Source organism: Aspergillus wentii (genome assembly GCF_001890725.1).
Source record: "Aspergillus wentii DTO 134E9 unplaced genomic scaffold ASPWEscaffold_2, whole genome shotgun sequence".
Lineage (NCBI taxonomy): Eukaryota > Fungi > Ascomycota > Eurotiomycetes > Eurotiales > Aspergillaceae > Aspergillus > Aspergillus wentii.
The window spans coordinates 2,262,984-2,290,933 of NW_024467833.1; the positions used below are offsets into that span (position 1 = coordinate 2,262,984).

Consider the following 27,950-nt stretch of genomic DNA (forward strand, 5'->3'; position numbering starts at 1 on the left):
TAGATGAGACGGTCGTATGCAGCTAGCTCGTCGATCGATCCATTGTATAGTATATCAAACCACCAGTCTATGCTTTCCCATACAGAACGAAACACAAACCATGTCTGAATTAGTGCCGATCCCGATAACTATGTCGTCGGGAAGCATTTGTCTGCAAAAATTGTAAAACCACCCCTACAGGGATACAAATACCCCATATTTTTCACCAATAATGTCTCAATAATTAGTTACTGGAGCGAGGCATTCCAACAAGTTACAGACAAGCCATGCTATAATAATGCCGCACCGACCAACTTCGTCCCTTACAAGAAGCCGGAGTAGCGACGCGTGACGCCAAGAAACGCCCATTAATCCGCGTTTTGCCAACCCGCCAACAAGCGTCCTATCTTTTCTCTCTCCACTTGCGATTGCAATTGCGATCTCGTTTTATAGATTTGGATTTACTCTAGACCGGGTGAGCTGTTACTGTCTGAGTTTAGTTTTTTTGTTTGTACGTTTTTTTTTGCAAAGTACAGGATGTATGCTTCATAAGACGCGTTCATGGCCTCGCGTGGATCCCCCGGCGTCCTCGAATCATCCACCACTTCGATCTCGTTGACTAGAGCCCCTCATGATGCTACTCGTCCGCCCTCGAGAAAACGCAAGACGTTTCATGATCCCCCGGATGACTTGACGACGTCCTCGATTCGCATTCGGGTTTGTTCTCTCCCCCTCCCCGCGCTGTCCCCGCCACATTAAGGAAAAAACTCAATCTATACTATATACCAATACTAACCCATGGGCAGTCCCACGAAGCATCCCCCTCCGAAGAACCCTACACCCTAAACCCGATCGCCACCCTCCCGCGCTCCCGATTACCATTCTTCTGGCTCGAAACCGCCCTGACCCTATCGCCAATCCAATCGGGGAGTTTGTTCGTGGCCGACATTCCGGCTCTTGAGAATGACGAGCAGCAGCAGCAGCGGGGCGAGCCTGCGGTGCTTGCTGCGCGGTTGGTGGGCGACGGTGGGATATACGTTATCGAGAAGGTGAAGAGGGGGATTTATGCACTGTGCAAACTTGGGAGGGGTGTTGAGGAGGGGGATATCTTTGTTGCGGTTAAGGGTGGTGGTCCTGCTATCACACAGCAGAGGGCTGTTCAATGCGAGTCTGGTGGTGGTGGTGAGTGGTGGCAAGCGGCGCAGATTGAGGAACCGGTAGTGGATATGGGTATGCGCATGGATGTTGGATCGGAGCAGCGGGGCAAGGTTGATGTTTCGGTTGTGTTTGAGTCGACTGTTGGTGGTGATGTTGAGATGCAGGATGCGTCGTTTATGGAGTCTACGGAGAGTAGGAGTCAATCGCTGGCGCCTCCTCGTCTTGTGCCGATGGAAAGGAGTTCCAGCTTCGAGCCTCCTGTTTTGTCGGCAGAGTCGCAGGATCAAGGCATTGGAGGTGAAAAGATGGATGCGCTGCAGTCGCCTCAGGAGCTGCTGGATGGCTTGAGGGAGCAGTACTTGCAGGCTCTCTACATATCCAAGGTGGGTTATCCAATGTCATGTCTGGTATTGTTTCGCATTACTGACTGATTCCAGACATCCGTCGCATACTTTGCCAAAGGGCCCCTGGCACGATGCCGTGCAGCATTCCAATCACCCGAGCTGGAGTCTTCTAAGAAGCCAACAGACCTGATCAATTTCTACCGAGAGACTATTCTGAACGCGAAAAAGATGGACCTGAAGTATCGGGAGACGCTACCGTCGACCATTCGCGACATTGTGATTAGCATTTCCGACGACGAAACCACTGTCCCTACGAAGAAGCGAAAAAGCAGAAAGAAGAAACTGGGCAAGAATGGACTCTACCCCGAAGAAGACGGGTTTATCCGAAAATGGTGGAAAGACCGAAGTCTTGCCGAAGGGGTTCTGATCAACACGTCACGAGAAGCAGAAGCCAAAAAACATGTGGCCGATCTACGGCTGCGAGAGACGCAGTTGCAGATACTTCTTATCTTGGAAACGATAGCGTTGGAGTTGGCTATCGCTGAAGAGGCCAAGAAGGCATCATCTGCTGATAACGATAGCGGTGAGAAGGGCTCAGGCGAGACGCCCAAGAAACCCAAAACCAAGAAATCACAAGATTTGAACGTGTTGCTGGAGCTTCATCTTGATCGGCTGTGTATCTGGCATGCTGTCAGTTTTGAGGATGCGGTCGTTGCCGATTCGGCCAAGTCATACGACAGCAACCATCTCTCTGGAAAGAAGGTGGAAAGCGACGCGGTGCGCGACTTTTGCACAGAGGTGATTGTTCCATTCTACGCTTCACGTCTCCCCGATAAATGCAAATTAATCACACGCAAATTTGGCGTGTCGAGCGCGACTTTGCCCACGACAAAACACTCTCATGCAAGAAAAACCGTGCCACGAGGGGAATCTGGGACGGCGGTCAAGCAGCAGCAGCAGCGACAACCCCCTCAGAGGCCTCGCCGCAGTCTGCAGCGAGTGTTGACAGACGAACAGAGCGCATCGCAAGGGCGACACCCATCGCTGAGTCGATCCAACACGGCACCCTCGCAGACAGAGTCTAGACGCGACTCGATGGAACCACTGCTGCCGTCGCTGAACTCGAGCGTGCGCGGGGGCATCCAGAAAGCAAAACGGGTGGAGAACCGCGAAGTGGACCTCAACGCGGTGGCCAGACAACATGAGACCAAGCTAAAGAAGGTGCACATCCTGGTCGAGCAGAAGAGAGAGCTCGACGCCGCGATCCATGCGCTCCGAAAACCCAATCGCGAATTAGTCGCCAGGGATATTGCTGACGACGCAGATAAACGGACGTCCAGCGGCCGCAAGCCCAAAAACCCTGTTCGCAATCCCTTTGGGCAGGGTGTGCAGGTCATGGCCACGCCCAAAGGCAGTCGCAAGAAAGACGTGGTCGGTCTCGGCTTACCCCCTGTGCCTAAAAGCCTGATGCGAGAATCGAGACGCTCAGGTGTTGCTTCCTCTCCATTCGGCAGCGACGCTGTAATCCCGGGTTCAGCCGTACGCGCCGGTTCTAACAGCAAGAGAATATCCGCATCAGATAATACTCACGAAGGCGAAGGAGAAGGCATCCAAGAAACACCATCTCGACGCCCACCCAAACCGTTGGGCTCCATATTCGACGACGACGGAGGGGCAACACCAGATGCGGGGTCCGGATTTTCAGGAAATCTATTCCGCGTGCCCAATCGCCCAGCACGACTTACTGCCACGACCACCACCACAGCCGCTACGACTAGTGAGGTAGCACCATCGACCCCGGTCGCGTCGCGGCGCGTCGAGACCACCAACCGCCAACTTAGCAGCAAGCCTGTTGAGACGATCAAATCGAGCATGGTGATGGAGACGCCCCCGAAACAAGGAACAGGAGCAGGCCCCACCAGTGTGCCTGGTGTGCAGAGTATGGCCCCGCCGAGTTCGCCGGTCGTGCTGGGGACGCCTGTGAAGAAGAGTAGCAGTGAGAAGCCCTCGGGTGGTGCGATGTTGACATCCTCGGCAATTCCGGTCACGCCCGAGAAATCGGGAAAATCGATTTACGAGCAGTTGGGGTGGGATGATGAAGATGAGTTGGGGATGTAACTTATGACTTATGCATGTTTGATTGATTGATTGATTGTAATTGTTAGCGGGCGTTGTCTAGTATATAGTAAGAATCAAATGATACAAGTCAATAAATATAAAAGGGGAATAAATGTAAATATAGATATAATGTAGGACATTTTTATTATACTAGTAAGTACATGAAGGAACACCAGACCCAATAACCTGTCCGTCGTAACCGCAAAAAGAAATCGTATCGTCGTAGCGTCATTATTATCGAATTAGGATGCTTTTGATGTTTTGAGGATGTTCTTATCCTGTCGAGGTTGAGAGAAGTTGTTTGAAAAATACAAGTCGGAGAAGAGAAGATGGAGTGAGGTGAAAGTGAGGCGAGCATCTAACCAGAGATGCGAACAGGCAAACACTGACCCGGCGATGGCCAGAAGTGTTTCCTCTGAACCGTCTTTTCCAGGCAGCTACGACCCTTTTCAAGCAGGCCGTTTTCCTTGTCCTTCTCAGCCGAATTGGGAGAGGGAGGACGAGCGGGGACCTCGAATTGGACGTGAATTTCCGTCTCGGTCGAGGTAGGCTCTTTTGCCATGGAGTTATTTTGTTCTTGTTTTTCTTCTTGTTGTTGTTGTTGTTGTTGCCGAGGCTCAGGCTCAGCAGGAGTAGTAGTGTTGGTGGTCTCAGTTTTTGTAGAAGTGGAAGATTCCTTCTTTTCCTCCTTGCTCTTCTGCTGAACGAACACGTTCAACTTGGCCTGTCTTTCGTTCTTTGTTTCTTCCTCTTCGTCCTCTGACTCGGTGTCATCCTCGAGATCAAACGAGTTGATGCGACTGGTCATGTCCTTCTGGGCCCACTCCATCGAGGTACAATGGAGACGGAAGTGGCCGAGACATCGCCGGATATCAGGGTCAGCGGCGGTGGCTTCACGGGCGAGTTTCTGACGCGAGAGCGCCGTGAGCTTGAAGGGGAGAGAGGTTTTATCGGCGAGAGGAGGCCAGCGTTTATTCATGTTGGGGTTTTTGGAGAGAGAAGCGGGAGCGGTAATATCGATTGTTTTCACGGCCATTTGGCTAATAGCAGAAAATGGAAGAAAAAGTGAGTTGAGCGGGGGAGGATGATTGACAATGAGGTGGGTTTTAAGTGTGCGTCAAGTTGATCGATACAATCAAGGAAAGAGGGTGGTTGATGTCATTAGTGGTGGCGAACCGGATGATGGTAAGTTTGTGGCAGAATCTAGTTTTGGCACCAAAGTGTAAAGCAGGGAGAAGGTTGAAGATGAAGAGAAACGAGCCGGAGAAGTCTGGGGATTGCAGAGGTTAAAAGAATTGCAGGAGAAAAACGAAGAGGAGCTGAAAAAGCGAGGGAAAAAGGAGCGGACGAGAGACTAACTGCATCCAGGCAGGCAGGTGACCATCTGATCTGGCAGAATCTGCATGCGTCTAGACCTCTTTATTTACACAACTCCATCTCTGTATACTATACGCATTCTTGTCTTATTTATCCTCTATTCTATCTTATACTCTCTATTCTATATTCTCTCTATTTTATATTTTATACTCAATATTTTATATTTTTTCTATATATTTTATATTCTGTCTAAAAGACAGAAGTGACTCACTGGCCAGACCCAACTCTACTCGTAATGCAGGGCCCCACTGCAAAACTAATCGACCAGCTGACCAGCAAAAGTGGGGCAGCCGGATTTGGCGGCATCCATGGAACATTCCATTTCTAGGCTAGCAATAGAGTATTTATTGATTATTAGATATCGTAGACTATTAGATAGATTGTTAGATTGTGAGATGGAGTTTTAGTATTATAGTTATACTGTCTAATATTCATATTGTATTGTAGGAGTTGTACAAGAACTGTAGAGCAGGTGGGAGAAGATTGTCGTACCTGACAGAAGAATGCTCTGATTGGCTGGTGGTTGCGGGGATACTCTTTATATAGAACGTAGTCACAGTAACATCAGATTAGATTTCTACTCCTACTCCTACTCCTATATTATCTAACTATTATATCTTATGTATTATATCATGATTACGACTCTTCTAAGAAATAATTCAATATCACCAACACCCTTCGTTGTTGTGTGGCCAAGGATCTGCATCAACCCAATATTGTCATGTGCGACAAAAGCCCCCATCTGTCCCCATAAATCCCATACGTGGGCAGACCCTAGAGCAGACCCTACCTCCATACCCAATGCTTTGGATCATGGGTTGTCTCCTTGCTCTGTACATATCTTCCTCCCACTCTGATAGGATTACTACTACCATCAACTGACCTTTCTCCCTGCTGTGTTAATATGGCTCTGTGTTTCTCTCCGTGTGGTGTGTTAGTCAGCACATGACTGCAGATCACCGGATTACCGGATCCAGAGAGCCGCCAGAAGAACACATAGTCCGCTCTGACTAGACAGTCTATCGGCTGGGCTTCTCCACCTCCGCGTTGGCTTTATCATCCGGGGACGCAATCTGGTCAGAAGTACTCTCATTTATGGGCGAACTACGGAATAACTCCTCCGTAATGCCAACGAGTGACCGCCATACCGTCCACTGCTCTCGTGACTGGCTTTCCTTTTTCGTCCGTCGATCCTCGGGTTTATCATTATGCGCCGTTTCTGCTCTATCGATCTTGGCTATAAGCAGCCTGAGATATTATATTCTCCATCTCAGGCGCATCCAACCTCCTATGCAGCGGGGTACACAGCCCAAAGTCAATCAGCGTGGCTTTTCGTATTTCTGTCATAGAGCACTTTATGCTTTTTTGATCCACGGATATTGAGTCTGGGGAAACGTTCGTGGTGGTCAAGGCTGGGCCATAGCGTGTTCAGCCATGATATGACCAGTATATTTCCGGATGGGAAGAGAGATGGGCAGACTATTCTCCCATAGGCCAGTGGGGACGGAATGGTGTCGTAGAAGGTTTTTACTTTCATAACTAGAATCAATAGCAAAGTAGGCCTATAATATGGCTTCCCCGGCTTTTCGCCACTCGTCGACCTTCCACTGCTTTCCGAGTTGATTCCTCTTATAGATAGCAGCCTTGACAAGCCCATCTTTTCCAATAGGATTGTTTCCGAGGTAAAGTTAAGACAGACAGTCGGCTCATTACGGTATACTGTCGTCTGAGATTCATTCCATTGAATAACTAGATACATATTAGGGATAACTACAATACGGAATGACATAAGTCTCGCCTCTCTTAGATTAGACTTGGGCCTTCTATATAGTCTGCCACTCGTCGAATAGCCATTGTTGCGCTGTATGTTCCGAGGAATCCGTATTTAACCCCGGAAATTCCCATATACGGAATAACTTGTCCTGTATCCATCTCAAGTACGCAAGAAGCGTAACACCACATTCCCAACAACATCTTGCAAGAAAGCCACCCAAAGAGCCTTTGCCTCGGGGAAGATGATGGGGTTTTGAGCGATGATATCTCGAGATGGTTCCATTTGTGATGGAGTATGTAGTTATCCTAGATACTGCTGCACTCGATTTTACACTCATTCGAGCAAAAATGACAGCATGGAATTCCCAGTCTACCCTGCTACACCTGCAGTCACAGATCCAACACCAAGCCTTATGATTGGAAATATACAGGCCACGCAACTGCAACAAACTGGAATATGCAGGACTGAAAATGGCTTGGAATATTTACAAATGAGTGAACTACCTTCCATGTCCACTTACCCAGAGTATAAGTAGAGCACATCTGCATTCTTCCACCAGAAACCTCTATTGGCCACCTTCCAGACCATTGCTGATGCAGAGACAGCTTTGGGGTTTGGCTTCGATAATAACTTTTGGTGCTCTAAATTTTCGTCTGTTTGTTTTATGGGATGGCTGATATTGCCGAGGAGATTGATTTACAATTGTTGAGTCGATAGAGTATGTCTGGCAGAGCATATTGTGCAGCATGATAGATGCAGCATAGGATTAACTCAGACCAGCTGGAGGCGAAAGTATATATACACTTTCAGGATAACAAACCCTTTTATTGAATAACCGTGGATTCAAAATGTCTAGATAGAGCCTATGACGTCGTCCATACTCCATATGTTGTCCCCACTTGAGGAATCTGACAACTGATGATGATGGGTGAAATGCCATTGTTGGCTGATAGTCATGAATAGAAATGATTTACCTATATATCAATTTAACTACTTAGAAATATCTAAATCATTAAAGTGGCTGCCTGTAGATGTAGATGGAGTTGAACGCGCCAAGTCGCGTCGAGTCAATGATGAACTATTTTCTTGTGCGCCCATCACCCTCACCTCAACAAACCCTCCCTCAAATACCATCCCTACTTACATAAAAATGTCCGCTCCCGTCTCCAACGGCAAATTCTCCTTCTCCGTCGATAGTTTCTACGTCGAATCCTCCGGCCACAAGCTACACCGTCGCGCCCCGCTCCACGAGCTGTAGGCTCTCTTCCAAACCACCTCCGCCCCCAGCACCCCCGACCCCGTCGGTCACTGGTACGAAGCCCAGCTTCTGCACTATGGCCTGCCTCCGTCCAAGACTAAGGCGGTGGCCAAGATGAGATTACTGGATGCGGTGCGGGGTGGCAATCTCGTCGTGCCAAAGGATATCGCCAAGGTGGAGGCGGATCTGAAGAAGGAGTGGAGGAAGAGAGATGGGAGGCGCGGGCGGCGTTGAAGGGGGCGGCGGCCGGAGCGGGGGAGCAGAAGAAGACTCCTGCGTCGAGGAAGAGGCAGAATGCTGATGATGCTGATGCTGATGCTGATGCTGATGCTGATGGGGATGCAGCTCAGGCTAAGGGGACGAAGAAGACTAAAGCTGCCGAGTCAAAGACAACCCCCGGGACTACCACTGCCACTGCCAAATCTACCAAGCCTGCAGCACAGTCTGAGCCAAAAGCCAAGGCCGCAAAACCTGCCGAATCCAAAGCCAAAAAGGCGGATAAAGCGAGTACGGGATCGACCGCTGCTAAGAAGACTCCGGCCAAGAAGACAGATGAGCCTAGCATGGCTCCTGCACGCGGGACCGGCCGTGGAGGAGCATCATCTGGACGCAGAAAAGCAGAGTCAGCCAAAGACAAAGACGAAGACGAAGAAAAGACGGGGGCGAGACCTCCACGGACGAAGCAGACAGCCCGTCGCTCTCGTCCGTTTACTCCTGCGTTTGTAGGCAGGCGCCCGATGGCACCACCGGTCGAGGAAGATCATTACGACCCGATGGACATTGATGAGCCTGAGTCTGAGTCCGAGCTTAAGTCTGAGGATTCTCCCAGCGACCCGGACACACTAGCCCACGGATCCCTTGGCCTGGTCAATGGCGAATATGAGATCTTCTCACAAGATCTCAACGAGCGGGGTGAGTACCCTGAAGACGAGTTCAATCTCATCCCCAGCCTCGCGGGGAGCGAGATGTGGGGGGCCTATGACTTTGGGATGTTCTCCGAGTGTGAGAATGAGCAACGTAGGCGATGGGGAGGCTGGTAGACGCCCTCTGTTTACAGGTTGGCAGAGGTGATTGGCTGCAGTTTGATAGCCGTTTACAACATTGCTTCTGGCAGGTCTTCCGGACTGGGTTGATTGCAGAGCAGAAGGCCAAGCAGAGTCTTCTGAGGAGCGGGGAAGCTTGCGTAGACTCGGGTTATTGCATATGACGGACCAAGGATGAAGCCTCAAGAGACGGAGAATAGTGGATAATCCAGACCGTCTGCTTGTACGGCGCCAACATGCGGATACGATACTGCTGCAGGGTCATGCAGTATCTGCCCAAGGACAAGATTCGTGATTCAGCTATTGCACCGGATTGGACATTCAAAGACTGATACTGGATGAACATGAATATCAGAACGGAGTACAGAGGGAATAAACGTCCGATACTCAACATGAGCGAGCAACACCGGCCATGCATATAAAACCGTCCACGGGAACTACTGCAGCAGACCGGGTGACTCGTTGGCAACCCCTCCCAGGTAGGGATTAGTTCTCATTGCCACCGGGCAAGAGTCAGAGAATGTTGCCGATCTTTCCTTAACCTGTTTGGCGATGAGAGGATTGTATGCAGACGGATTACAGTAGCATGTTCCTCACCACGAGGAATGGTAATATCGCAAGCCCACAACATGATACTATTCAGGTCAGAATAGACGCCGATCGACCTAAACATGAATCAAGAAAGAAGATATGGTTGGACAAAGATGAAAGCTTGAAATGAGGTCGAAAGGGTTGCGTTGCTGATTGGTGATACCCTTGGAAGTGTGGGGGAATCTGAGGTTACATCTAATCAGCATGTTATCATCATATCCCAAGCTAGGCAGTTTGGTATATTATTATTATTCTCCAAATGTTGGGAATGAATACGACTCTACAGAAGATAGACGGGGATCGCCATTCAAGTGACTAGGGAGAAGTCTATTGAGTGATCATCTGCCAGATCCGACATTCTTGATCAGAATACATTATAGATTGGAATGAATACTGAGGATATTCAGTATACTGACTCTTCTACGGTGTCTATTGTTTCTTGTCTACTGTAGAGGGTCTGTGCAGACTGCCAAAACAAGGCAGAGATGATCCCTGTCGAGAGATCGCGGTCTGTGCTGGAGAGCTCACTGCAGGAATAATGAATGATTGCAAGCCGGTAGGATCCGGATAGACATGATGGGCATCTTTGACGGAAATAATATCGACTGGATAAGGTAGATGGCGATGTTACACAGACGGATTAAAAAAAAAAAAATAAAGAAATGGTCTCATTATCTTCCTATATTCCTCATATTTCCTCATATTTGGGTGGATATGATTGCCACTGTATTGTAACAAACCATACAGAAAACGATCATCAGATCAGGCTTTGTCTCGTGATTGGTTTGGGGGGATTCTTAGAGAAAAAGAAACAAAGAATGGGCATTATTGAACTTGCATTCATTGTATTCTGGAGGTAACTGGCAATCTGTAAGACTGCCCCTCTTATTCCTCCGATCACCAACCCCTCCTGGTGATCTCCGGCCTGTTATGGTATTCTGTTGACTGTTGACAGTCAAAAGATCCCCATCTCCTCTATCTTATCCCAACTGGTCACTGCGTCCCAGGATTTCCCCGCCATCCCAGTATTATTCAGGTTTCAACCATTACACCCTGTTATCTGATTCTATCCTCAGTATTCCTACAGTCTACTAGGTAGATACTCCTAGGTACGTGTCTCCATTGTTTAACTGTACTCTGTGTATTACCTCAGCCAATCACCTCGCGTGGCGTCTCCCGTCCTGCTCGCTGCATCCTCCACTGCTGCCATCGTCTGTTCTTCGCTTCTCCTCCGTCAATCAACTTTTTTCTTTATTTTCTTTTATTATTATTTGCTTCTCCCTTTCATCGGATTAAATCTTCTGCTTGCTAGTCTTTGCTTGTCTTTTCCCTTTTCTCTCCAAGTTTCAAACTTCCTCCCCACTCACACAGTATCTTTAGCTACACCCACCGCTTCTCTACCTTACCCCCCCTCCCCCCTCCAAAATCGACCCTAAGAATCCTATCTACATACCCCTAGTCAACCTGTATCCACTGATCTGTTGTCACCATCTGTGAATCATCTTCTTCATCTTTGTCATCTTCCGTTCGATAATCTATCCAAACCTTGGACAAAGGGCGTGTCGTCCTTCAGCCTCACGTGGCGGTGCGTATCTCTCTCCAGCCACAATACACCATACACAATACCATACGATACACCCTCCATCTCGCTCTTCCCATCGCATCTTCACACCGCCTGCTTGGACCTCCCCATCGCCATCCCACCACCTTCAGTCCATCAACCATTCATCATCTTCCATTAAATCAAAACCTCCATTCCCATCTCTTCCCATCCCAACCCACTCCTCCCACCCCAGTCCGTTCTTCAAGTTTTCCGGTTGGGTGTTGTTCCTTTTATTGTATTTTTTTGCTGTTGTTTTTATTTTATTTTCCCGCTGATCCGCTTCCTGGCCAACTAGTCTCACCCGTCTCAAAAAACCACCACTGCATGCGAGGTCTGCAAAGTCCACCCATCCATCCCCGAGGATTACTTGCATCTGTTGCAGCCCAATCTATCTTTTCCTTTCCCTTTCCCCTTCCCTTGTCCTTCCTCGCAGCTGCTGCCGCTCCCGGTCGCCTGTCTCCCCCTCCATCTTCAGCCGGTTTGACTCGTCCCGCGTTTCCTTGACGCGCCCGCGGCCTTGCGACGGCCTTTCAACCTTCCCGTCCTTCCTTGGCCCGCCGCCATGTATGGCACCTCCCACTCCTCGGTTTCCGCCCCGATGAATGGGCTCGGAGGGGATCTCGTTGATGGTTCTGGCACTATCAACCCTGCGGCTCTGAATAATGGTATGTTGTATCTCGTCTTTTCCTAGCCGAGGTTCACTGTTATCTTCGTGTTATCTTCCTGTTGTCATCTCGCTTGTTATTTTATTTTTCCTCTCTTCTCTTCCCTACCTGTCTATCGCGATCGGTGGTAATGAATGTAATGGGGTTTCTCGCCTTAATTTCTTTCATTCTGTCCGTCGCGGGCCCTCCAAAAACTGATGGCCTTTGCTAGTCGCCGTTCTCCCTGCCCCGTCGTTTGCAGCACCGAGTACGATTCCCCGTGGTGTCAAGCGCAGTCGGACTCCGGATCACCGTGGGAATCACGCAGACGGAGACCATGACGACGGTATGTGCGCGTCGGGGAGCGCCTCTACGTCTCAAACTTCCAACCGTGGTTGATGCCGTGGGACGCTCTCGAGCCGCTTCGTCTCATATTCATCTAATATAGATTACTTATATATATTGTTTTGTTTTGGCTTTGGCTTTGGCGCTTCTACACATCTTTGATTCGGTTTTGATGGCTAATGTGCAACTTATTGTGATGGACAGATGACCATGGTCGTCGGAAACGCGGGCGTCCCCCAAAGGCGCAACGACCCTCCACCAGCGATCAGTCGCCTGCTGTGAGCGTCCAGGTTCAAACTCCCCAGATGCAGACACAACAACTCCCACAGCAACAGACTATCGTGTCGCCGCCGCAGGCATCACCTCCAGACAAGACTACCCCGACCAAGTCGACTCTGGTCAAGGCACTCCCCACCGTCAGAGACCACACGACCGATCAACTGAACGAGCAGGGAGATGAATACATTCCCAAAGAGTTTGACGAAGCAGGGGAGAAGAAGGTGGATGCTATGGGATACCCTCAGGGTGGCCGGGAGTTTAAGTGCAGGACTTTCCGTGTTCCTCTACGTGGCAGCAAGCTCTTCATGCTGGCAACCGAGTGCGCGCGGGTACTCGGGTATCGCGACTCGTATCTTTTATTCAACAAGAACCGGTCCCTCCACAAGATAATCGCTACGCAGATCGAAAAGGACGATCTGATTCAGCAAGATATTCTCCCATACTCGTACCGGTCGCGTCAAATTGCCATCGTTTCGGCAAAATCCATGTTCCGACAGTTCGGAAGCCGGGTTGTTGTGAACGGAAGACGCGTGCGCGATGACTACTGGGAAAGTAAAGCACGGAAACAAGGCTTCACTGAAGAGGATTTGGCGGGTGAGAAGCGGCCGGGTGCTGCTAAAGCCCGCGATGCCGCGGCGGCCGAAGCAGCGACTGCTTCCAGTCTCCTGCCTGCCCTGGCCCACGGCGATGTTATTTATAGCAACGCGCTTGAGGCCATGCCTTCCGATTTACCTCTGGGACCCGCGTCATCCGTCTCTCTAGCACCACTGTCAATGATTCACATGGCAACCACGACAGACGACCCACGATTGAGAGAATACAGCAGTATGCCTCGCACCCGTCAGGAATTGACGGGTCAGCCCTTCCAAGATCGGACACAACCTAGCACGGCAGCAGAAATCCTCAATCAAGCGTCACATACCGCTGATTTTAACAAACTTCTGGGCTCGCAACGTAATATTCGTCAAAAGGGACTGGAGGATTTCTATGCCAAAACCCGCGATATTCCGGTGTCTGCGGCGCAGTCGCAGCCCGGACAGCTCGACTCGAATCCATCTGTATCTCAATCACTGCAGTCTCCCCGGATTTCTTCGGCTGGGATGATGAACGTGGCTCAGGCGCCGAGTATGCTTCCTCATCAGGCACCAATGATGGCTGGTCAGCCCGGTTTCCCTCCCCAGCCGCATCAGCAGCCTCCCATTGCGCAGTCTCCTGTCCGAGGACTGCCGCCGGGTATGCGACCTGAGATGATGCATCACAGGCCATCCAACCCGCCCATGCCGGCGGGAGCAGCGCCAACACCTCCTTACGGGTATCCTCAGTCGCAGCAGATGTGGGGTCAGCCTCCCCCACAGCCGCAACCATCCCCGCTGTCTGCCTCAGGGCCTCAGGGCGTGATGCCGCAGTACGCTTCTCAGCTACACGCGCCACCCCAGCAGACTCCCTCCCCTATGCCTCACGGTGTGCAGCAACAGCACCCCTCCCAATCTCCTCGTCACCAACCTCGTCCGTCAGCACCTCAAATGCCGCAATCTTACCAGTTACATCACCCGCAAACCCCGCAACAACCCATGACGTCTATGGGATTCCCTGGGGGCACGGCAGCTCCTTATCCTGCCATGGCCGCTGCTCGGGCCATGTATCCCTCCTCACAAGGTCCTGGAGGGCAGCCCTTCATGGCGGGGAATCCTCAACAGCCAGGTCTCGCCATGGGAATGAGCGCAGGTGGTGGTATACCAGGCTGGCCGTCCGCCCCCGGTGGACCGATGCAACCTGGACATTCGCAACCGGGTCAGTCGGGAAGTCCACTAGGAGGATGGTCAGGTTACTAAAGATTTATGGCTGGCGTTGTTCCCGATTGGCGTTAATGGGATTTCGAGGCGTCAGGGAAGGAGATTTAGTTTAGCGAGTTGTGGACCATTCCATGTTTCTTCCAGCTTCCCTCTGATCAGTACCGTTTGTCCTTTCTCACTTGCCTTTTTTCATGCCATTTCTCATTTCTGCTACACATTATCCTTGGTCAAGGGTAATAGCTAATGATAATCTGCGCATTGCCGTTTCTATACCCTCTGTTATACCCGGTTGTGTTTTTATATTTCATGTCTCTATTCCATTCTTCCAGTTGTTTGGTCTTTTGTGCGAAGCTGGGAAAGATTTCTTCTTTTGTTTCTGAACAGATTATTGCACTTTTTTTATGAGTATGGAAGTTGTGCATTCGTCATATATCAATTTGATAGAGGGCTGGTCAGGCAGAATGGCGGAGAAATTCACTTTGGTTTCATTTTTCTTATTCTTATCAACTTACACATCGGTTCCAGCTCCATCTTGTTGATTTATCTTTATCCATCTATCTTCTCTCTTCTCTTTGAATTTTCTGTTTATCTCCATTCTAGCATGTCACGTTTCGTGCCTGCACTCTGCTCCATCCCATCCATTGTCTTTAATCTTGTCCTTGTTGCGAGAGCATTACTTTTTATCCATGGTTACGTTATCCTTACACCTACAGCCTTTTTTGAGTTGATTTGATTTGATATTTCTATTTTATTTTATTTTTTTTGACCCATCTCTTTTACGGTACTTTTCCTTCCTTTTTGCGGAATGATCCAACCAACTCGTCACGTGTGTTGTGTTTATAATTTGATTGGCAGGTCACAGATTACACGAGTCAAGGGTTGACTAACGAAATGAATTGGGAACTTGATTTCTTCACTCATCGATTCCATTATTATATCAAGCGTGCTGTACAGAGTAGTTTGTAGAGTCTTGTCGAATGGGTATAAACTAACCGGCATCTTCCCTTCCCCATGGAGCACTCCGTAGTCAGCACCAGTTGGGAATTTGAAATTTTAGCGTGATGGGTGTGATGTAAATAATACATGCATGCATCAGTAGTCTATGTTATGGGGTACCAAAGTCGTCATCGTGCTTAGTAGAACATTGACTGCCTTGGTATCCTTTGGTACCGTCAATCGAACGACAATACGAGCGATGATAGGGTATTCCCCTGTCCCGTCTCCGAAACCTGTTGTTGTAGTTCCTGTCAGCTTACATTCCTGAACATGTGATAGCAGGCAATCTCGTCAGCAATTATCCAATTACAGAAACTAAAAAATGTGACTACGGAGGATTCAACAGATTATTGTAATATGTTCATTATAGTATATTGCTAATGTTTAGATTAGCATTCCATTGGCAATGTCGAGACGTCTAGAACCTCTCAGCACGCTCAATGGCAGGTGCCCCTCCCCAGAAACATCGCCCACAAGTGGGCGAGTATCATCCGAAGTGCAAACAGCTTGTAAAGCCTGCAGGAGGCAAATGTGTTGAAGACTTTCGCTCCCTAAAAACGCCAAAAACATTCCCTTCCCATCCGATGAAAGTGGTATCATGTTGAATTCATTCGCCAAACCCTTCTTGCAGGCGACATGCAGTAAATTTTAAACAGTAAAAAGAAACCAAAAAAGAAAGCTTTTTATATGTCTATGCTTTCATGCTTTGAGTTGTTGAAAACAAAGCCAATTCATCACGTTCGTGAAAAGAAACAAAGATCAAGTCCTAGACGACCACACTTAGGCAGTGTGATACGTTTAGTACTTGAGGGTCTTGGGCTTCTCCCAGGAGAAGCTCTGGTTGGTGAAGTGACCGTTCTTGGCGGTAGCAGCGTAGATAGGCTTGGCCAAGTCGAGCTCCTTGACAATGACACCGGGACGGAGGTCGAAGTTGTTCTTGATGATCTCGACCAACTCCTCGGAGGACTTGTCGGAGGTACCGTAGGTCTCAACGAAGATGGAGAGGGGCTCAGCGACACCAATGGCGTAGGAGAGCTGGACAAGAGCACGGCGAGCGAGCTTGGCGTTGACCAGGGACTTGGCGATCCAGCGGGCCACGTAGGCGGCGGAACGGTCGACCTTGGAGTAGTCCTTGCCAGAGAAGGCACCACCACCGTGGGCACCCCAGCCACCGTAGGTGTCGACGATGATCTTACGGCCGGTAAGACCGGCGTCACCCTGAGGACCACCAATGACGAAGCGGCCGGAGGGCTGGATGTGGTAGACGGTGCGGTCGTCCAAGAGCTCAGCAGGGATGACCTGCTTGATGATCTTCTCCTTGAGGACGGCACGGAGCTCCTCAGTGCTGACGTCGTCACTGTGCTGGGCAGAGATGACAACGGTGTCCACACGGACGGGCTTGACGGCACCGTTGTCGTGGGCGTACTCAATGGTGACCTGAGTCTTGGTGTCAGGGCGCAACCAGGCGATGGAGCCGTTGTTACGGGCCTCCTTCATGGCGTTGTTCAGCTTGTGGGAAAGCAGAATGGTCAAGGGGAGGAGCTCGGGGGTCTCGTCGGTGGCATATCCGAACATGATACCCTGGTCACCGGCACCGAGCTTCTCAAGAGCCTCCTCGTAGTGGAGACCCTGAGCAATGTCAGGGGACTGCTGCTCAATGGCAACCAAGACGTTGCAGGTCTTGTAGTCGAAGCCCTTCTCAGAGGCATCGTAGCCAATGTCCTTGATGGCACCACGGATGACCTTCTGGTAGTCGAGCTTGGCCTGGGTGGTGATCTCACCGAAGACCATGATCATACCTGAGAAGATGTTAGTCAAAGGGCCATTGTTAATGGTACAAATATAATGGGACTTACCAGTCTTGGTAGCGGTCTCACAAGCGACCTATACGAGAAGAAAAAAAAAAGCCATTCGTTAGTCACTGCTTGCTACAGGCGGAATTGAAATTTGCCCCGCCAGCAAGGAAACAAAGTCCATACCTTAGAGAGAGGGTCCTCAGCAAGGCAGGCATCGAGGATGGCATCGGAGACCTGGTCACTATTTTCTCAATGATTAGCCAATGGGTTCAGACAGAGAAAGCGATCAAAGGAGGGGAGGGAAAAAACTCACGCAATCTTATCGGGGTGTCCCTCACCAACCGACTCGGAGGTGAAAAGGAAAGTACCGGCCTTGGGAGAGAGGCTGCCCATTGTGAAGAGTGGAGGAGTAGGTGGGATAGAGAAAAAAGTGGATGAGGAATGTGAAGAGTAGAATGGATGGAGTGAAGAATGAAAAGGGGGGGGGAAGCAGAGGTTAAAAAGGAAGAAGAAGAGGAGAAAATCGATCTTCGAAGTGGGGGGGAAAGAAAACCGCAATACCGCGCCGTACCGTACTCTTACCGTCACAATACGGATGGCGCCATTCCTGCGGCGGTGGGCAGCGGCAGAAAGGCGCATTTCCCCTCCAAGGCGGGCAAGAGCGGCATTTCGAAAATCTCGACACTTGCCGAAGCGATAATAGTTACCAATACTGACTCCGTTCGTCCCGGAGTATTCTTCACTGATCCCATTGTCGAGCCCTTCCTCGCCATTGTTCATCCGTCATGTCGAAATTCGGTGTCTTGGTGATGGGCCCTGCGGGTGCGGGTAAGACTACCTTTTGCAATGCTATGATTCAACACCTGCAGAATACCCGCCGGAGCTGTTTTTACATCAACCTGGACCCCGCCGCCGAGACCTTCAGTTACGAGCCCGACCTGGACATTCGCGAACTCATCACCCTCGAGGATGTGATGGAGGAGCTGGAGCTGGGTCCCAATGGTGGGCTCATCTACTGCTTTGAATTCCTCCTGCAGAACCTCGATTTCCTCTCCGAAGCCCTAGATCCGTTGAGCGAAGAGTATTTGATCATCATCGACATGCCAGGTCAGATTGAGCTCTACACGCACATTCCCCTTTTACCGTCGCTTGTGCAGTTTTTGTCGCGCCAGGGTCCGTTGAACATCAATCTTTGCGCCGCATACTTGCTAGAAAGCACCTTTGTCGTCGACAAGGCCAAATTCTTTTCGGGCACACTGAGCGCCATGTCCGCCATGTTGATGTTGGAAATGCCACATGTGAATATTTTGAGCAAGATGGACCAGGTCAAGGATATGGTTTCGCGCAAGGAGCTGAAGAGATTCACCAACGTCGACATGCAGTCGTTACAGGACGACTCAAGGGACGAGGAGGAGACACCCAGCGGTGATCCCTCGGCCACAAATTCCATGATGAGCGGTGGTTCCTTCAAGCGACTTAACCAAGCCGTTGGACAGTTGATTGACGATTTCAGCATGGTGTCATTCTTGAAACTGGACGTTTCCGAGGAGGACAGTGTCGCTGCCATCCTGAGCCATATCGACGATGCTATTCAATACCACGAAGCGCAAGAACCGAGGGAACCCAAGGATGCGCAGGAAGTGGACTATGAGGATGCAGATGAGTAATTCAATCTGATCCCGGCCACGGCCTGACCTATCCGAATTCGTCTATCATTTGCACACCAGTTACAGCGTGCATTAGTACGTTGGCTTGGAACCACCCATATCCCGTCAACATATCTACCGACCGAACCGTCAGGTTGTTGCAAGGGATGAACAATCGCGGGCCATCCGTCCGCTCTATATCGCACTTGCCTGCAATAGAAGCAGCCAGAGAAGCTTTACACTCGAGAGTAGTAAAGTCAGACAGTCTTCTGTCATGAGTCTACACAAGACACAAGACTCTCCCAGCATGAACAAGACGAAGACCAAGAATCACAATGAACATAATGCATAATCAATTCATGAACATGAAGATGAACCAAATCAATCAATCCAACGCTAGTAGTTCATGCACCAACTCCACAATATCCTTTAATCCCCATCCAGTAAGCCCCAAAGTATAATCCTGTCCCAACGCAAACAAACCCATAACCATCATCATCATCACAATCACCACCCATTCCCAGCAGCACCCGCATACAATCTCTGCTGCGAACCACCACCAGCAGCACCCCCATCACCTCTCGCCCCCTGCTTCTGAAACCCCTCAACAAACCCCTGCGCAACACCCCAAAACCAGCCCAAATCCCTCCCCGCATCCTCAACACCCACCCGGTACACCCACCACGCAGCGCCCAGCACTGCACCCCAAAACACCACCCTCACCACCAACATAACCCAGAACATGATAATGCGGCGCGCATAGTCCAGAATCTTCAGCGAAATGAGCAGGATGATCGCGAGAATCAGGATCGAGACGAGATCGGGCATTGACGACGTTAATACCGCTGAGAGCGGGTGGATTATGTACGGCTCCAGGTAGAGGGTGCGGAGGTTGGTGAGGTGCGTTGATGGGGGGGTTGTTGCCAGAGCGCGAAGGGTTGGGTTTTGGGTTAGGGGGAGGAGGTATTCTGGTGTTTTTGTAGTTAGTATGTGTTTTATACGTAGGTAGTGATGATCAAACATCGATGATCGGGGATTATTTTCGAGTCTCGTACCTGGGAGAAAGTCTGGAAGGAAGTCCGGGAGAAAGTCCATGTTGCTCGAGATTAATTTATCGGATCGAGTTTTTTGATGCTGGACAGGTGGTGGGTTGTTTTGGGGAGATATTCGATATTGTAAGGTCCACCTGAAATTGAAAATGTCCAGTCACTAGAGGATCTAGTGTTGACAAGATCAGACCTGTCTTTGAGACAATCGCGATCCGTTGATAACAACAATACCAAGACTAGCTGTGCAAACTAGACAAACTAAGCTACACTGTGGGGGTTCATCTCCCGGAGGAATATTAGTCCGCTATATGATACGACAAGCCTAGGTAAGGTCTCAACGAACTTTCCTCTGTCGTACAGGTCTCATATGTAATGCAGTTTACAATTCATTTCGGTATTATTCAGCTGCTGCAAGGGGCGGGACTATCCATAAAGATGCAATAATTATGTATTATCACTAGGTGATTTATATACAAGTCCAACCAGCTCAATGGTGGAGTGTGTAAAGCCATCTACACCGTCAGTAAATAGTATTCACAAATGCCCATAACTAGGGCGAATGCTCAAGCATCCACAAGAACTTGCGCTCGAAGCGCTTCAAAAGAAACCAGTGTCACTATTCCAGAGTGAAACTTCATGAAAAAACTCCGACCGTCGTCGTATATAGATGTACAGTGCTGTATGTTCAACATGCGAGGCCAGCAAAATGCCTGCATGTGTCTGGTATAATTAATAGATTTAACCCATCAGGGCCTTGAGTACCTCGCGCTCGCCCAGGATCTCAGCCTGGAGTTTCCGGGTCTGTCGAAGTGCTTCATCTCTGTTGCAAAACCGTTAGTATCAATATGCGAGAGAAAAAAGTGTGGGGAAAATCATACCTGTCGGATTGCAATTCCGCCACTTCAATCTGAGCTCGGTTCATCCGTCCAACCACTTCTCCCATCTCCAGATCAGCATCGCGGAGGAGCTTCTCCAGCTCCTTCACCCGCTTCTCGAGGCTCTCAGACTGAATGGCGTCAGTGAGCGGCATTCCGTCACCGCTGGTGGTCTTGTCGAGACGCGGAGATCGTACACCGAAGGGCGACGTGGGAGGCATGGGAGACAGAGCCGCAGGGCTGCGGGATCCATTCTTCATCCGCATGAGTTGATCATTGTGACTTTCCTTGAGACGGTTAATCTCTTCCTCATGCTTGGCCATTTCTTCCTCGGAATACTGCTGGGCCATCACAAGGATATCCTCCATCTGCTTGAGCCGGTCCTGCAGTACGTTGATGCGGGCCGCGGACAGCTGCTGATCATTCTCGCCTTTGCCGATCGCATCGGCCAAACGGCTGCGCAGGGAGTTGTTGGTATCCAGCTGCTGTCGCACATGGTTGGCCAACAGGTCCGTGCGACTGCCCGCAGCCGCCAGCTCTGTAGCATTGAGTTCATCTTGCGGCGATTGGGCGGCGTTAGCCTCAGCATTTTGCCTATCAGCTTGGAGCTGCTGATATGCGGATTCCAGCGATGAAGATGTCGCCAAGACTTCGGCAAATCCAGCCCGCTCGGAATCGATGTCTTCGGGGAGGGAGATATCATGTTCTTGCAACAGCACCCGCAGCGAGGTGGTCTCCTGTTCAGCGCGATCCAGGTCCATCTTGAGACCTGCCAGTCCCTTTTCACACTGCCATTTCTGTTCCAGTGCGTCTTCGGCGCGCATTCGGAGAGAGTTGACCTCGTCTCGGAGGACGTGAACTTCTCTTTCATAACCCAGTTTTGTTGGGGAGCCTGCCTGTTGCGCACGCTCCAATTCTAACTCCAAGAGCCTGGTGCGCTTTTCAAACCGACGAGCCTCGTAAGCTTGACGATTCAGCAGGCTTCGCAAAGCCTGGTGGAGTGCATCACGCTGCGCTTCGACATCCTTCACCCGATCTGCCAATGATTCGCGGTTCTCACGATCCTTGCCAGACACGGAATTGGACCTCGACAGAGAGCTCGACCGGGACAAGCCACTGGGTTTGGTGGGCATCCGCGCCAGCGAGTTTGACCGTGACAGACCCAGCCCCGAGCTTCGTCGACTCGAAGAGCCATTTTCTTCCGCAATTGACGCGAATCTCGTAGTCTGTAGTTGAGCCAGAGAGGCGTTCTCAATCTTCAGGGCTTCGATTTCTCCCAGTAGCCGCTCCGTCTCGGAAGAATCGAGACCCCCCTGGTCGTCTTGTGATGGGGGCATTACACCTTCACGCAGGAGATCCCGCTCATTTCGGAGCTGTTCCAATTCCACTCTCATTGCAGTGAGAAGATCCTCAAAGTTGTCTTTGATTTGCCTCTCCTCCGCCAGCTTCCTACGAGTACCTTCCAGCGCACTCTCGAGTTCTTTGTTTCTGGAAGACAAATCAGAGTGCTCTGCTCTGTCGCGGCGGAGCTGATAACGAGGTCAGTACCATGTTGTTAGAAGTTAAGCTCATAAAACACTTACCTGTTGAACTTGCCCTTCTAAGATCTGGACATGCGACTCGGTTGCTGTCCGGCGAGATCGTTCCTCTTGCCATTTGTTGGAAAGGTCGACCTTGAGTTGCGCGCGCTCCTGCTCCGCCGTTCTCTTAAACTTCTCAACATCCTCAACCCGTCCACCCGATTCGTAAGCATAGCGGATTGAACTGGTTCCTGAATCCGAGAAGTAATCACTGGTGCGCCGATTGGCTTCCATTGGCATTTCAGACTGGAGTCTTTCGACGAGATCCTCCAGCTCCATTTCCCTCCGAATGGAACCCGCCAACTCGGAGCTGATTTCCCGCAACTCATTTTCAAGCTCGTTGATTTTAGAGTTACCTTGGTCCAGGACACTAGCACTGCTCAGAGATGGATTCCGGATTGGGGAAGAGTACTTGGTGGACATATCGATGGGGATTGTGGTAGCTGGGGTGATAGAAAAGGAAGCACTAGGTAATGAGGGAGGCATGGGGGATGGTAATGGCGAACGGCCGCCATCCGAGATTTCGGTACTGGAGGATTCTGCGCCAGGGGAGGTAGCGCCTTTCCAGCCGAAGAAGGAACTGATCTTGTTTCCGGGGGTCTTGGGGTTTTTAGAGTCTGCAGAACTTGCGGACATCTGACGACCATTGGAGTCAATCCGCAGAGGTGGTGGGCGGTTGTTGTGATGGTTGTTGGCTGGATGTAACGCCATGGTAGCCCGCTTAAGGCTTACCGGAGGGGAATTAAGTACCGGGATAAAAGGTTCGCTGACGAGACGACTGTGGATCGGGGTTCCATTCGAAAACTGAGATCCGTAGTCGACTGAATTGTCGCGGTGGTCGTAGTGGTGGTGGTCCTCATGCACGAACGAGGAAGTATCTATCCGAAGAGGGGCTGAAGACGGTCCACCTCGAGAGGATCTGGGGAAGCGTCACAGATGACGACAAGGTCAGTCCTCCAATCATACCGAAAAGGGAAGGGGAAGAAAAGGAGAAGGGCTTCCACACGCATACCTATTCTGGTTCTCCGACACCAAGGGGGACGACTGGTCCACGAACGAGGAAGCTGAAGAAAGAGGGGAGGCGGGATTGGCAACAGGGGGAGCTCCCCTGGCGGAAACCGGGGGGTCTGCAGGCGTTTCGCCCTCGGGGATAGATAGGCGAGATATCGAGGGCCCAGACCGGCGAGATTGAATCACTGGTGAAGCATGCTGAGGCAGGGGTTTCCTGCGCACCGGAGAAGCAGTGGTGGTGTCGGGGGTGGTAGTAGTGACAGAAGAGCGAAAGGAAGAAAAAGATTGAGGAAGAGGAGGCGTGACCGTGGTAGAAGAGTCCGATGGAGGAGGGCTTGGCCAACCTTCTTTTTCCTCCTCCTGGTGTAGATAGGCGGCGGCAGATACTCCGCCAGGCGGAGAATCATCGCCAACAGCAGCGGCCATTATTGGAGAGTTTTTCGACAGGGTCAAAGGAAAGGAATAGTCAAATTCACTTGGCGACTACTATCGATCGACGCTCCCTCATGTTGTCGATGAGCACGGGGAAGGTGATAATAACGATGACACGCGCTACTAGACTAGTTGTAGTAGTTCCAGTAGCCAACGGCAAGAGATAGACAAGGAAATGGGACAAAGAGAAACCAGGGAAACAGACTTCGAGGGTTTCCCAAAGAGACTTGGGGGGGGAGGATGATAGACAGGCAGAGAGACAAGGGAAAAAAAAGGGACAAAAGAAAAAAAGGAGGTAAAGATTGGCAATGCAGCTTTGGCGGCGTCTAGACAAGAGAGAGCATGGGGCGATACAATTTAGTTTGCAGTGGGGAACGGGGAGGAAGACGCGTTTAGGGGATGGGAAGGGAACAACGCCTGGCAAGAGCCCAATCAGAGACGCAGCAGCAGCCAAAGGACCATGGCAGGGCATGACTTGGGAGGGTTTCTGATCGACATTTAAGTCGCATGGGCCCAAGGAAGACCCAAACCGGCGCGAGCAAGCGTGGGAGGTTGTCAGTTTGGTGGTTGTTGCAGACTGGATCAAAGGAAGACATCTCCGCAGTGTCAGCATGAGACCGTGAGCATTATCCAGACTCAGCGTGTAAGCATCTCACCTTCTGCATTCTGTATCTCTGTAACTCGCAGAGTCTCGACTCTGACTGCTCCATCTCATCATCTCATCTCCATCTCCAACGTCTTCAGCACGATGTCTCCAAGAGGGGAGCGGCTCACTGGCGGCAAGCTAGGGCGGCCGATCTCAGGGCGCTAACTCTTTCCGGCCGAGCCCCACCAGATACTCAGGGGGTCTGGATATCGTTCACGAACATGAAGGATGCTGAGGATAGACAGCAATATCACATTGTCACATCTAATTATATCGGCATTAACCTGCTTATCAGAACGTGTTTCTATACGCAACAAATCAAATCTGAAGAACGCATCGACCAGCCGCGTGTCGAGGACAAGACTCGGGCCAGTTGCGGTCGAAAAAAGCACTGGGCAACCGTGCTACTGTATGTACATCATCCAAAGGAGTAGTTAACACTGGACTAGTTCTCTCCACAATCTCGGCTTGAGTTAATGCAGTTCAGGCCAGGATGGCTAGTCAGTCCGAGTTGATTGATTGATACTGTCATACTGTCTATATTGAAGTAATTCTAGACTGTAGATATTTTTGTATACAACCGCCCACTCTCCACCGCTGAAACAATATTACTCCTGTCGGCGCTTAGTAGAGGCATATATCATCATATGTTATACATATCCAGCCTTTTACAGGGGGGCCATAAATAGCTGTAAGCTGACACCTGGACAACATGATTTTATCTCCCACTGAGTGGCGTGAGTTATAGCGACACTATTAGATGGCCAAACCGTGGGCTGCTTATTTTGGTCGCAACTCTCATTATTAGTTGCAGTTTATTCTCCTCCTTGCTTTGTTCAAAACTCTACGCAAGGATCTACATACATGTACAGACGCAGGTACTTGTCAAGGGGATTGCTGCAGATGTTGACAGATAAGAATGAAAATAAATACATAAAAGAGAAAGAGAAAGAAAGATAAAAGCAGAATAAAGATAGAGGTTGGCCAACTCCATATTAAAGGAGTCATAGTCCAGCCACAACGAATCTATTGAATTGACATTCTAAAATTGTACTCCAACACCTAAAATAGACACAACAACGCAATCCCATAATTCAGTCTTCCTCTCAGCCCTATATTCCGGTGGAGTAATCTGTATTAATATTGATGCAATTCTCTATTGAAATGTTCCTAAAGATATTTCATTGTCTCTATAAAACAGCCCCATTTGCTATTCTTACATACATAGAGTCCAGCCTTCTATTCCAAGATACGAGACAATAAATTCAAAACACCCAATCCTTCTGCCATATATTTGTCAGATAATCAATTACTAAATATCTTATAGCCCTAAAAAATAGCATCACGCTTCTCGTTTATGGATTTGGTCGAAACAAAGAATAGAGTCACCTTCTACTGTTCACGCTGTACACCACACGTCACCGTCCAGTCAAGGGATAATCCTACTTGGCAGTTTCATCTATCAAATAGGCCCAGTTTCTCTCTGTCGTACAGAAATGTTTCTAATTAAACAGTTTCATTTGCAGCCCTCAACGCCGGACTCAGTCCCTTGCTTCACTAGTTATCTATAAGGGATAGCCCTACGTTAAGGTTTCAGTGGCAGTCTGAATACCTGTCACTTATACAGTGACAGAAGTTAGAAATACATAGTATCATGGAGGAAATGAAACAAAATGATATATTCAATAACATTCATATCGAATTCGTAAAACATCACTAAACCCACATGTATACGCTGGTAAATAATGAACAATTGCCAGTCTCCCGGTGTGACGCCATAGGTATATGTAAAGAGTGCCAATGTCGCGCCTGAGGCCCAGTGGCACCGTAGATGTATAAATACTTCAACTTCAAAACCAAATAACGTTCGCTAATATCGTAAACATCAAGAAACTTCAAGTAAGCCTTGCCGGTTGACTCTAATAGGGAATGAAATCGAATCTCATCCGATCTAGATTCGTTAGCATCGATTCTATACATTGTAGATAATGTATTTTATCATACCTAGAAAATGACTCCAATCCTCCTCCTCGCTGATTTGGTTCGCCCAGTATTGTTCGAGGAACTTGAGAGATTGAAGAACATTTGGCACCCGGATGGTATCGTGCAACGAGGCAAGCAATTGCCTCACCGTCTCCCGGTCCTCGCCATATGCCTCACACCCGGCAATGAATAACGGTGTCGTGAGCATCACCCATGGACTAAGGCCTGCGGATGGTCCGATCTCAGTCGTACATTCTAGAATTCTTTTGACCGATTGCTGCACGGCCGCAGAGGATGTCGGGGTTTTTCGTAATCGGCGATGAATCTGGATGAGGGCACTGTGCTGAAACGCCTCGTTGCAGAGCATGAATTCATGGATAGATTTTGCTGTCAACCCTTCCACAACCCCTGGGTAGAAGGCAGGTTGCGAACCATCACGAGCCATCAGGCTTCGTAACAATGACTCCAGAGATGCAGCTTCATCCAAAATGCTGCTGTCACCCTCCTGGACAAAGAATTGGCCCTGGCTTTCCAGATGACTTCTCCAGGCTGCCGCACCAATCCCGCGGAAGATGGCCGCAAGGTCGACTGTGAATCCCCAGTAATCGTCAAGATAATCAGGCGAATCCTGTTGAATGATGACGCTCAAACTTGAGTTGTCCACAACTTCTCCTATCGGTGGCCCGTTGCCCGTCAATGCTGTCAGCGAGACAATGGACCGATACCACCGATTCAGATACCTGCGGAATCCATCCGTTGATCGAGGCGACTCCACCCCGTTATCCTCTGACGCTCCCATCAACGCCTTTGCTCCCTCGATATGAGCTCGCCATGAATTTGGATGTATAGCCCCCGAATGAATCTCCGCTAGGCAGAGTGTCCGTGCCGTGGCCAAAAGCGCATCCGAACCTCTGTTGGCGGGATTCTGAAGTTCCTTCCGAAAATGCTCTAGACTTAGTGCCATAAATCGTGCTATATCCGGTGCCGACTTGACGGATTCTGACTGATTGTGCAATGCTTGTAGGTGGATCGCGGAGAGAGCGGTGGTCGCATACAGTAACGAGGGAGTCTGGAGAGCCATGGGAATGAGCATCTTGCAAATATCCCGTTGCATGCCCGAGTGGCAGGCGGTGATCTGAGAGGCGTCATTGATAAAGTGATGGATCAAGGACTTGTGGTCAGAGGAGAGCGAAGAAAACGGATCGACGGGTTGCGTGAAGGTCAGGCTTGGGAGCGCATTGGCGGAATTGGTGGTATAGATAAACTCCCCAGGGGAGTACTCTGTATTAGGATAACTTCATGTCAGAAGAGCAATCAAAGAGAGGATATTGCAAGTGAACCCACCGAGTTTCTGCATGCCTCCATTTCCCACACATGCCCCAAATCTCGATCGCGAGAAGGCCCGTCCTCCCCACTGAAGCTGCATCGCATACCGGCACTGTGCCCCGGCCGCATTGCATCGGCCACACGCTGGTCGCTGTTCGTCACATTTTTGACGCCGTGCCTTACACCTCTTGCACCCCGTGAATGATCGTGACATCGGGTGGATTGTGGAGTTGGCACAGTGGATGGATCACTTTTTTTTCTCGCCCCCGGGGAAATCGGGATGTCACTGCGGAGATAAGAAGGA

General features: G+C 49.9%; 9 protein-coding genes across 9 annotated transcripts; 4 read left to right on the top strand and 5 right to left on the bottom strand.

Annotated features, from left to right (window-relative positions):
• Window positions 1-540: 540 nt before the first annotated feature.
• ASPWEDRAFT_49022 (uncharacterized protein) lies at window positions 541-3,599 on the top strand (the record flags this gene model as incomplete). The annotated part of the gene is made up of 3 exons (XM_040837201.1): window positions 541-696; window positions 786-1,520; window positions 1,575-3,599. 3 exons carry the CDS (start codon window positions 541-543, stop codon window positions 3,597-3,599), a joined length of 2,916 nt encoding a protein of 971 aa, XP_040692591.1.
• Window positions 3,600-3,778: 179 nt separating this feature from the next.
• On the bottom strand, window positions 3,779-4,885 carry ASPWEDRAFT_346482 (uncharacterized protein). The gene has a single exon (XM_040834053.1). It carries the CDS (start codon window positions 4,633-4,635, stop codon window positions 3,958-3,960), a length of 678 nt encoding a protein of 225 aa, XP_040692592.1. The 5' UTR covers window positions 4,636-4,885; the 3' UTR covers window positions 3,779-3,957.
• Window positions 4,886-7,900: 3,015 nt separating this feature from the next.
• Window positions 7,901-9,048, top strand: ASPWEDRAFT_168789 (uncharacterized protein; the record flags this gene model as incomplete). Its single annotated transcript, XM_040830351.1, has 3 exons — window positions 7,901-8,004; window positions 8,038-8,182; window positions 8,245-9,048. The coding sequence occupies 3 exons, from the start codon at window positions 7,901-7,903 to the stop codon at window positions 9,046-9,048; spliced, it is 1,053 nt and encodes a 350-aa protein (XP_040692593.1).
• A 2,759-nt stretch (window positions 9,049-11,807) lies between these two features.
• Window positions 11,808-14,312, top strand: ASPWEDRAFT_95261 (putative nuclear localization protein; the record flags this gene model as incomplete). Its single annotated transcript, XM_040839603.1, has 3 exons — window positions 11,808-11,910; window positions 12,122-12,235; window positions 12,439-14,312. Coding segments are annotated over 3 exons (2,091 nt in total), but the record flags the coding sequence as incomplete, so codon positions are not given.
• Window positions 14,313-15,582: 1,270 nt separating this feature from the next.
• ASPWEDRAFT_347015 (uncharacterized protein) lies at window positions 15,583-16,001 on the bottom strand. The gene has a single exon (XM_040834072.1). The coding sequence runs from the start codon at window positions 15,900-15,902 to the stop codon at window positions 15,687-15,689; it is 216 nt and encodes a 71-aa protein (XP_040692595.1). The 5' UTR covers window positions 15,903-16,001; the 3' UTR covers window positions 15,583-15,686.
• On the bottom strand, window positions 15,740-17,516 carry ASPWEDRAFT_36614 (S-adenosylmethionine synthetase). The gene is made up of 4 exons (XM_040834502.1): window positions 17,412-17,516; window positions 17,282-17,339; window positions 17,159-17,186; window positions 15,740-17,101 (listed from the first exon to the last, which is right to left on the bottom strand). Exons 1-4 carry the CDS (start codon window positions 17,489-17,491, stop codon window positions 16,101-16,103), a joined length of 1,167 nt encoding a protein of 388 aa, XP_040692596.1. The 5' UTR covers window positions 17,492-17,516; the 3' UTR covers window positions 15,740-16,100.
• Window positions 17,517-17,883: 367 nt separating this feature from the next.
• ASPWEDRAFT_24795 (putative signal sequence-binding GTPase GPN3) lies at window positions 17,884-18,765 on the top strand (the record flags this gene model as incomplete). The annotated part of the gene is made up of 1 exon (XM_040832662.1): window positions 17,884-18,765. The coding sequence occupies one exon, from the start codon at window positions 17,884-17,886 to the stop codon at window positions 18,763-18,765; it is 882 nt and encodes a 293-aa protein (XP_040692597.1).
• A 486-nt stretch (window positions 18,766-19,251) lies between these two features.
• Window positions 19,252-19,839, bottom strand: ASPWEDRAFT_168793 (Apq12 family protein; the record flags this gene model as incomplete). The annotated part of the gene is made up of 2 exons (XM_040830352.1): window positions 19,252-19,712; window positions 19,800-19,839. The coding sequence occupies 2 exons, from the start codon at window positions 19,837-19,839 to the stop codon at window positions 19,252-19,254; spliced, it is 501 nt and encodes a 166-aa protein (XP_040692598.1).
• Window positions 19,840-20,531: 692 nt separating this feature from the next.
• ASPWEDRAFT_103905 (uncharacterized protein) lies at window positions 20,532-27,860 on the bottom strand (the record flags this gene model as incomplete). The annotated part of the gene is made up of 5 exons (XM_040827603.1): window positions 20,532-20,613; window positions 20,672-22,197; window positions 22,252-23,126; window positions 26,342-27,601; window positions 27,665-27,860. 5 exons carry the CDS (start codon window positions 27,858-27,860, stop codon window positions 20,532-20,534), a joined length of 3,939 nt encoding a protein of 1,312 aa, XP_040692599.1.
• Window positions 27,861-27,950: the final 90 nt, after the last annotated feature.